We start from the raw sequence: 10,710 nt of genomic DNA, 5'->3' as shown, positions 1-10,710 counted from the left end.
AAGATCTGCAGTCTCTGTGAAACTTACTGGTCATCTCTGAACACCAGCATTGGTTATACCTGTTCCTTTTAGATCACAGAATCACAGAATCCTTAAGGTTGGAAAAGACCTTTAACATCATCACATCCAACCATCAACCCAACACCACTATGCCCACTAAACCAAGTCCCAAAGTGCCACGTCTACATGGTTTTTGAACACCTCCAGTGATGGTGATTCCACCACCACCCTGGGCAGTCTGTTCCAATGCTTGACCACTCTCTCCGTAAAGAAATTTTCCCCAAAAGAAAGATCTAATTCCCAAGGTTTACTCATTTTTGAGATAGATAAAAAAGAAATATAACCATATTTATGTAAAACGGAAAGAGCCTCTTCATCTTCTTCTCATCTGTAATCATTCCTTTCTGTACAATATTGTATCCTGAAAGTTTAGACCGCATTAAATTACAAGTTTGATGTACACGCATGTTTATGCATCTCAAAGCTGTCACATTTGTGAATAGTTAATCGCATGAGATAGCATATAGCTCTTTGTTAGCGCTGCTCAATACTATCCGCCAGTCTTTGCCACAGGTTAGTCGTAGCGCCATTTCTTTTATGATTGCATCATAGGCCTTGTAATAGTGCAAAATAAAATGTTTCATGTATTTTACATGTAACACAGCTAGTGCTGCAAATCTTGAAACTGAGGTCCAGACTTCTTTTTTTTCTTCCTAAAATTTTCCTACGCAAAAGTGGTAGATTGTTCCTAAGTGATGTGTGCTTATTTAGATGCTTAAGTACTGTCAGCCTAAGTGACCTGGCAGTCCTTGTTTAAGGATCAGTTGAGTGAGGAGGGACTGGATGTACCGCACTGAAAGCGTTGTTCCAGAAGCAGCTGTACCTCTGGTCTGCAGGATTTTAGCGTGCCCCTTCAAGTTATACACCTCACCTTTAAAGCCTCAGGTGAGATGCTACGCGGATTCACCTTGGAGAACAGGCCATTGCGACTTCTCCTGTTGATAACCCCTCAGCTGCAGGGGACAAGCTCAGTACCCCACGTTCTCCTGCTGGGTGCTGCCATTGCTTTGCCAGCTTCTCCTGCTGCTTACTTGTACCAGCAGGGACATAAGGCATGACAGAAACGGGATTTTTACAGCAGCAACAAGTAAAATGTCAAACTAGCACTCAGGAGACAACTTGGAAGCTCAGAAAAGTTCAGCTTCCTGCGTCAGGAGGCCTCCAGAGGCCCTTCCCACACATGAAGGGCTGTGACCCATGTCCCCACGGGAGCTCAGTAATGCAGGTTGTGTTTCTTAGCTTCCTTTTCACGCTCGTCAGAGGACTGCTTATTCCCTACTTTCCTGGTGACCCTGGCAGGTCTGATGTTAAGCTGTACCACCACAGGTATACAGAAAACCATGGTTCACTGCAAGGTAATTGCTTCAGGCAAGTCATAGAGGGTTAATACAGGTCCACACTCAACATCCTTTACAAGTTTCACTTCTACAATGAACTCGGTGGATCATAGTGCCCCCAGGTCTATCAGCAGAGTCTGCCTACACAGATTTCGTAACCAGATTACATATCCAGAATCACTAGATGATCTTGACTGGACTTCCAGATATCACAGATCAAGAAACAGGTTAGAACAAGCCAGTAAAGGCAGTGGCTATGTAAGCTACTGCAGTCTTCACAAACCTCCCAAAATGCTGTTGGGTTTTCAAATCTAGCCCTACACCTCAGCCAGGATAACACAGCCCCACAGTAAATAACCACCACACATTTTACTATCCCATGGTCACCTTCAGAGGTGGAGCTAGAAGCCAGGCAGAAAGCCCCACTCCACCAATGTACCTGTGCATAGCCCATCTCATGCACAGAGGCAGCCTTAATCTAAAGGCAAAAGGGCCGACAACTCCATACATTGGCCCCTACAACTGATCGTTTTGAATGTCACCTTCTCCCAACAAGTACACTAGTTCCAGCTCCATTACAGTGCCCCAGCCTTGTTTCTAAGTTAGCTTTGGGGTTGCTGGTGCACAAACACCCTGTTGAAACCTGGCTGAAACTAGATCATTATGCAGGTTTCCAGAGCCATGCAAACTCACGCCCAGCCTGCCTTTGGGGCTCTGCAGAGAGGCCCACGCAGCCAGTGTCTAACAGACTGCTGCCAGCCACCGGCTGGATAAAGATTGCTCCCTGAAGGGAGCAGAGGTAAGAGGTTCACCAGCCTCTAGTGTTATTTCCTGTAAAGCACTTTGGAGTGTCTGTACCTGGTATCATCTGGAAGCACAGTGCTCCTCTCCATTCAATTTCTCCGTTTGCTGGTAGGAATTACCAGACAGCTTCCTGAGCAGTTCAACTGCACTGCGACATAACTCTGATCTCCAAAGTGATAGGAAGGAGCTGATGGGCAACCACTTGTACCCCTTCAGATTAAGGGAGGACAATTTTGCAATTGTTCAAATATTTTGTTCAATAAAATAAGAATTTGTCATTGATGGAGGTCACATCTTAATCCTAAAGGACACATTATATTATTGACCATGTTATAACATAGAAAGACATATGGCTGAGTAAATCCATTTTCACTACTGTAACATGATTACAGATTATATTGTTTTTGAGTAGCAGAGCACATGTTTTTAGAAATATTTTGTATAAACATTTTCACTAAAAGCAAAGGTGGCGTGTGTTGCTTCCCTGATATTTCTAGGTAGAGGTACCAGCTTTCCGAAATGGGTGTGAGTAAAATAAAGCTCAGCTCAACTGCATTCTTTCTGATAAAATGCAGCAGTGGCAAAAGCATTTCCCAGCCTTCTCGAAGGAAGGCGGATAGGTGTGTTTGCAACCCTGGGAAAGGGAAAGAAAAATTTTTTCTCCCCCTGGGAAAGAAAATATATCACGCTGGTGGAAAAAGGATTTCTGGATAGTGCTTTTGCAAGTTGCCACGCTTTATTAACTATGAAACGGAACTGATCACCAGATCTCAGAGGAAGTAATTATCAGAACCTACACAGAGAACTTAGAACCAATTAACCTTCAAAGTCAGCGTGGTCACCTCGTAACGACTCAGTCATATGCCATGTTGATCACACTGCATTATAATTAATGATTATCTAAGGATTTCTGATGAAGTTAACAAACCCCAAAATCTAAGCCCAAACCCCTTGTTTGAAGGAACTTAACGTAGTAAGTTTAAGCTTACAAGGTTTAATTTACCTTGCTTAAATTTTGAAACAACATAAACTAGTAAAGTTAAAGAAGAACTCCAGAACAAATTTATTCCATTTTTAAAAGCAGATGCGATTTGATAAATTATCTGAAATCTTCTCTAATCCAAAATTTCTTCTGTCAACTTGAAAAGAACTGTTTTCCCAAAGGACTCTGTAGTCAAATGTCTCTTCTATGACTCCTTGCATTATTTTGAAACAGAAGTTGTCAGCCCAAGATGACTGAAATATTGCTACTTCTGTTTTATTTAAGGTTAAGGGGTTTTACATCCACTTCATTTCACAGCCTTTATAAACTGTGCAGTTACCAACCCACTCTTCAGAAGTACAAAGCGTACCAAATATTTCGAAATAGCAGAACAGGGCTGCTAGCTTATTATGTTGCCTACCCACTAAACAACACTGTACTTAGTTTTTTCTTTATCTAGCTACCAGGAAAAATAAAGGCATGTAAGGGCATCACTACGCCTTGTTGTTTTCATCTGTCCAGCTGCTACTTGAGACATGAACTGCCATGAAATCCTCTTTAGTGTGCCTAAATTCTTTATTATGTTGAACAAGCAGCACTGGCCTCAGAATGACCAGACAGAGGAACATCGGCACCAAAACCTGGACTAAGATTTAATCAGTTAAGTCCCATTAAGAGGGAGACTTGAACACTCCTGTGAATGTTTCATACATCCAAACATGGCCGGTATTTAAATTTCCATCACTGAAGTTCCCTAAGTGCCCAGAGTCTGGATAACGCACATGGTTACCAACACTTTGGCCCATCAGAGTGCCTTAGTATTTTGATCCTGCCCAAGACATTGAAATGTAACGTCAGGAGAGCATTCAGGTTTAGCATACGAGAGGGACAGTTGTTTTAATCGCATGCTTTTGCTCAGGGACTGCAGAGCCCAGAAGCCAAGTGCTCACCCTCCGAGATGCGCTCAGTGTGTTGCAGAGTCACACTGGCTCTAGCTCCTTTCTTTTCAGCCCTGTCAAGCCTTCATTCTTACCTGCCTACATGTCCCCAACACGTGCATCTATCTGTGTGCCTGCAATTCAGGATTTTGAAGTCAAAGGTGGCACACCTACAAATTGGCACTGCAGAGCTTGCTTACCTGCTGTTACATACCAGTAAGCACTAAAGATTCCATCCTCCTCTCAAAATTCAGGACAAAGCCACTTGAGAACAACCTTCTTATGGCTTACAGGTAAAATTAACAAAAACCTCAGAGCTATTTCTATCAAAAGACAACTAAAAATTACAGAAACTCTGTGCAGACCTCAACCTTCTCTGGAAGCTAAGCTATTATAAATGTAGCAAGTTAATTTAACTCCCCAATAAGATAAAAGAGGAATTTAAAGAGTTCATGGTTATTTGCTCTCTTTACTCTTCAATGAGCAGCTCATGACAACACCAGGATTTTTATACATAGATCTATCATCTTCTCCTTGTTCTGTTCTGTTTTGGTTAACATTATGAAGGTACCAGTAAGGTAGCAACTCTCTCAAGCCACTGGGATGCACAGGACTAAATTTTAAAGAAAGTATACAGGAACTAACTTTTAAAAAAAACATAGTTTTAAATATGGTTTAAACCTATTTTTAAACCCTAGTATTTAATGCACAATCACTTTCAAGTTAATATCATTCCTCTCCTCCTGAGCTTTCAAAAATTTCTTTTTCCTTTTTTAATTTTAAAAACATATTAATTACTCAGAACTATGCTGCAAGAGCTAACGGTCTACAATTAAGATTTCTGGTTCAGAAATCAAGGTATATTTTTTGCAGAGAAAAGTATGAACACCTAACTCCATCAATAGCTTCCCAAAGAAAAGAGTCAGCTACTGCTATCAAGTTATTTTAGAAGGCAAGACTATCTGCCTTTCTTTTGAGCATTCTACGGAACTACTACATAATTTAGGATAAGGGTATTTATCCTTTGCTGTTGCACTGAGAAACCATAACCAAGGCCCTACAAAGCACCACACACTAAGTATATTTTGTAGGTCTCCAATCTAAATGAAGAAATAAAAAAGTGTAAAGAAAAACAAAACAGAAGAGACACAGATTATGCATCCAAAGCCAGCAAAAGGGAAACCAAGTAAGTGCAAAATGTGCTTGAGGAAAGAAAGTAATTATCACTGCACAGGAGAGGCATTTGTGCTTTCCAGTCTGTGAAGTCTGATAAAGTGATGGCTTCAGCACAGCTCACTGGAAATAGCTTGGTATTGCTAACATGTAACACAGGCTAGTTGCTGCAGATGGATAGAAAAAAAGTACTATAAAATTCTAATTCAATTATTTGACAGCAGAAAAAAAGAGAAAACTATTACAGTTTTAAGTTAGATGAGGAAGAGACAATATCTTCCAGTTCGTATGTAATATGCACAGTATTCCTTGCAAGAAGATGAAAGAGTCCACAAAGTGGGAATTTCAAAGGTTGTTTCCAAATTAAGGAGACACCTGCCACTAAGCAAGAGCTAGAAATATGAAAAAAATGCATGATTTCTTTAAATATACCAGAAGACTGTAATAAAGTAAGGCTCTTCACAGATATCTCACGCTTGTGTGCGACTGATGAATCTTCTAAGGAAGCATTTTTAAAAGTTAAATTACAAGATTAATTGTGAAATTTTTTTGTAGGTCAGTTTCCTGACATACGGCAGCTGAGAGAAAAACCTGCAAACACCTACATGGATAAAGTTTTTTATATGCACCTCTGTTTTGCATTCAGTGTTGCGAGGACCTTGTCACTGCAATAATTAACTAACTGTCCACTTATTTCTGCACACAAATCACCACCTTGAATACTTTGCTGGGTGACGTAGTATTTGCTGCAATGGAATGAACTGCAAACTTCTGCAGTCAGTCGCTCACCTTTGAGAAACAGCTAATTGATAATGCAGAAAAATGTTTAGGAGACTGCACGCAATACTGCCAACCTCTTGCTGAACCAGGAGATAAAGACCAATAGAGAACAGGCAACAGACGCTGTTGCCCTGAGACTGTGCACATTAACATCTGGCAGCCACCAAAAGGGCAGCTGCAGTGCCTTGACATCTGTGGGCTGCAGCTTCTACCTAGAACAGAAACCAGAGATGCTTTCCCTCACCACTGCTCGTGTTACTACACTTGCTTATTAAGGCAAATATCAGTGGTTCTTCTGCATTTTTGTTTTGTTATGAATCTATCATACATAGCTGGAATGTTGATTTTTAGCTTCTTTCTGAATTCTAGAAAACTTAAGTTACACAAAAACCTGTGTGGTATATTGTGTCATCTTGCAGTCATAAAGGAACACAAGTCCCAGGAAAAATGCTATGTTCCAATGGGAAAATGGATTCTGAGGACAGCAACACAGGTTATTTCATGAGCTTTCAGCTTTATTTCTGTTTGTTTGAAACTGTTCTGTAAGAACCAAGAATGTCAGGGGAGTAAGTCCCTATGCAAAATGTGAATATTAGCACATTAGAAGAAAGGGAATACATACTTAAGTGTCTAAGCATGCGATTAAAATGACAATCTTTTGCCTTTTCAATAGCTTTACATAATATCATGGTCATTTTGAAAATTACAAAACTTTACAGCAATTAGTACATTCAGTTTACAAAGGGATGGAAAAGATTTACAAAGATGACACATTAGTGTCCTATTCGACCCTCTAACTAAATAAATGCACTACCTTTGTGATACACTAAATAGTACGTCAACTGGAAAAACTCAGCAGTTTGCAAAAGGGAAAAAAAAAGTCTTCAACTAAAACTATATGGGGATTGTTAACTAGGCAAAACAATTAGCTAAACTGCAATGCAGTTAGATAAATTGCAATGTAGTTTTTTGCAATGCACATTTGCTGAGCTTTGCACTATCAAGATTATGAAATATTAACACATCTATCCAGAAGCAGTATCTGCTTCCATTCAATGAACGTTACTGGGTACACACAGACAACGCAGCAACCTTGCTGCCAAAAGAGCTCCTACCCCATGTAGAAAAGGGGGGGGAATGGAATGGCCCTGTTCCTCCTACCACTGTCCATCATTACTGAGTCTTCCTCAGAGCTTTCAAGTCCAGACACCGGCCTGATTTCATCTGGACAGATTACAGAGTAGAAAGCAAGCACTGCAGAAGCAGCAACAGACTGCCAGCAAGGTTATAGACAGGAAGAACATGAGAGCTCGTATCAAGTGTGGAGAGGAAGAAGCATCACACTAATTCTACTGTGTATTCAAGACACATTCAAAGAGTTCAGAACAAAAACCAGGAGTAGATATTCTGACAGGAATGTAAGGAAGTTCTGTTTCATACAGGATGATAATTTAGCTTTTCTAAAAAAATACTTGCTTCAGTTGTCCAACGCTGACAAACTAGTGCAAGTGCATACACTTCTGGAACTGAAAAATAACCCAGGCTACAAGCATTACACTAAACCATCACATGCTGGACTACAAATGTAAAAGTACACTCTAACATAACAAAGCAGCATCATGCATGCATAGACCATAGAAAGATGAGACTCCAAAAGCTGGTTCCCAGTTTTCTTTTTATATCTACACTGTAAATCTACACATCTGTTACTGAGAGCATACAATACTGCAGTATCTTTACAAGGTAAGTGGAAACATCGTTTACCAAAGCTAGTAAACAGGAAGGCATAATCTACATAAGAAAAATCACCCAAACAGCCAAGGAAAAGACCCAAGTGCTGCCCAAGATTCTGGTACCAAATCATTTGCTTGCACGAAGTACTTATTCTAAAGTACATTTAACTGATACAGAGAAAGTATGGCAATAATGCAGTGTCAGGCATGCAAACTATGTAAAGACACGCACGCCCCACCAGCAGACACTGCCAAAGCGTAAGGGCTGAGTAACGCTTAACTTCTCAACTTTCAATCTTTGAGGAACTTGAAGCCAGACTTGAAACAATGCAGAAGTATTCTCTGCTGACATATTTATCTCAATTCACTAGCAATAACCTTGGATGAAAAATGGGAACTAAAACAAGGATATGAAAGTTCAGTTTACATTTAAACAGGAGAGAACCAGGAAAACTCTGTTCTCTGTTATGTGGGTTAAAAAAAGAGAAAAAGCATTCAGTGATGCTACTTTACACCAACATAAAACACAGTAAAATTTGCTAAAATAACCTCCACTTAGAATCTGTATTTCTCCCTGCTCTTATCTTCAAATCTGTTTGTTTAGCTCCAGGCTATTTTTCTGGATCCGTAACATCAACAATGATTAAAGTAACAAAGCAGAAAAAATTTCTAAATATGCTGTTTGTTTTTTTTTTAACCTTTGTAGTGCATTTACAGTGCAAAATATGTATAAAAATCAAGAAGCTAAAATTCTGAGTTAAAAACAGAGAATTCTCAGGCTACTACCTATCTTCTTTTGGGATGGTAGCGAGCATCTATTAAATCACTGCAATTCTCAGAGAAAGTGTCTTAATTTTTGAAAATAAACAAACAAATCTTATGTTACTCCTCCCCAAGTCTCCAGAGTTACTTACAGTTCCAGAATAAGAATGACATCTGTTTTGTTCTCATAAACATCATGCAGCGTGATCACATTAGGATGTCGAATCTCTTTTAGTATGCCGACTTCTCGCTCAATATCTTCTCGGCTCACTCCACGCCGGCTGGATTTCGTTCTCCGTTTCTTGATGAATTTTGCCGCAAACTGCTGACCAGTGCTTTTCTCACGGCATTTTTTCACTACAGCAAACTGACCACTAAAAAAAAAAAAAAAAAAGAAAAAAAGGAAAAAAAGGGGGGGAAATGAAGAAGAGTGTTTGGTTCAAGGAAGCTTATAGTTAAGAGTAGCCTCTGTTTACTACGGTGGGGGAAAACAGCTGGACCTCTGAATTACTAACTTGACTGAAGTACATTACTGTTTTTTATGCAATCTACAATAAAACCTAAAAAAACACCCTAGAAGAGGCAGAAAAGATAAGTTAAGATACTGCTTTTAAATCCCACAAACACACACACACACATTTCAGCAGACCTGTAAGTAAAAGATAACACCTGTGTTAGACCACTGGATTTTTGACAAACATGCATCAGGGATTACTGGGGAACAGTAAACTTTTCTGGTTTTCTCCTTCCGTATGCACGCTTAGAATAATTTTTTTTTGTTCTGCAAGAGGGACAGTCCGTAGTTTCTTTCAATCCATATGATCTGTCAATATTCTATCTTTTATTCTATCCTCAAGTTTGGTTTTTTAACAATAACAAGTTTTTAAAACAATACTGGGTTTCAGGACACTGCTTTGCTTTTTAGTTTTAAAAGCACAGACTAAATACAGTAATATAAAGAATTACAGTTATTGTACCATCTTGTTAAGTAGGAAGAGTTTAAAGGTGAGAAAAGTACTGAAGCACTAAGGAACAAAAACCTGTGATTGTGTTACAAACCAGAAGAAACTCCAGGAAGCTGCTGACTCCAGCACGTTATCGTTGATGTATAAGCCTGTTGCTGCTAGATGTACACACTGATTCAGATCGGAAATCTCCTGGAATCCAATGCCAACTTAATGCAAGAACAGGATTTCTAATACTGCTGAGTCTTCCTTTTAAGTTTTCTTAAATTTCTTGTTGAGGATTCTCTATCAATTCTGTTCTCAATTTATTTCACTGTACGAAGAATTCACAGAATTACAGAATGACACCAATGACAAAATTTTCTGAAGCTAGCCTACCCTGTTAACTAAGAAATGGGGTCCCCTAGACTTGTAACAGCGGTCAAATCAAAGCTAAGCCAAGTAGTCTTGACGATCCACATAGCGATGTAACATGTAGGCATATGTAATTCCAAAGAGTACCTGGAAGAGGAGCTAACCTGCATTAATAGTTAATTAATTAAAACTGACAGTGATATCTCTAGGAAGATGTATCACCCACAAAAAGGGCATCACATAATGACAAAGTGCCAAGCGGGAATCACTCAGAGTTACACATCTCTCATGCATGAACCCAACACACAATACTCCTCTCTATTATTGGAGAATGAACATGTGCCAAATATGCCGAAAAAGTAATTAAGCAATTAAGTAATGCATGACAGATAGAAAATAGAAGATGATAACGGATCAGCAACAGTCTTATGCAATAAATGAAGATAATAAAATGCTGTAAGGGAAAAATCACACTCATGATTTTTTAATTTCGAGCGCTGATCAGCTGAGAATACTTTATGCTGCTGGGTCACCACTGCCACCATTACTATGCTGATCCCATACAGAACCGTCAGTGACAAACTGTCTTGAACTGGGACATGCGGTTGGTCAAGGTTAAATGACTGTCACCTGCAGAAGGCAAGACAGAGATGGATCCTCTCCTATGAACTCCTAGAAAGGGATCCTAGAGTAGCCACCACCAGCTAGGAAGCTTTTGAATGCAGCCACAGGCAGTGGGAGAAGTAAACTTTGAAAGAAGCAATCACCAGTCTTCTAAGTTTTGAGGTTTAGTTTTATTTCAATGTTATGATCACCATTCAA

General features: G+C 39.5%; 1 protein-coding gene across 1 annotated transcript in view; it reads right to left on the bottom strand.

The window, feature by feature from the left end:
* The window catches only part of LOC104621771 (death-associated protein kinase 1-like), a gene marked incomplete at both ends in the record, with an annotated part of 16,324 nt that extends 7,381 nt beyond the window's left edge, over window positions 1–8,943 (bottom strand). The window contains one exon of the mRNA XM_010288338.1: window positions 8,722–8,943. Within this exon, the coding sequence (XP_010286640.1) occupies window positions 8,722–8,943 (222 nt within the window). The remainder of the gene's footprint in view (window positions 1–8,721) is intronic.
* Between the last annotated feature and the right edge of the window lie 1,767 nt (window positions 8,944–10,710).

This window comes from Phaethon lepturus, unplaced genomic scaffold (assembly GCF_000687285.1).
Source record: "Phaethon lepturus isolate BGI_N335 unplaced genomic scaffold, ASM68728v1 scaffold19590, whole genome shotgun sequence".
Taxonomy (NCBI): domain Eukaryota; kingdom Metazoa; phylum Chordata; class Aves; order Phaethontiformes; family Phaethontidae; genus Phaethon; species Phaethon lepturus.
The sequence above is the reverse complement of the archived record's forward strand: the minus strand, read 5'-3'. Positions and strand labels throughout refer to the sequence as shown.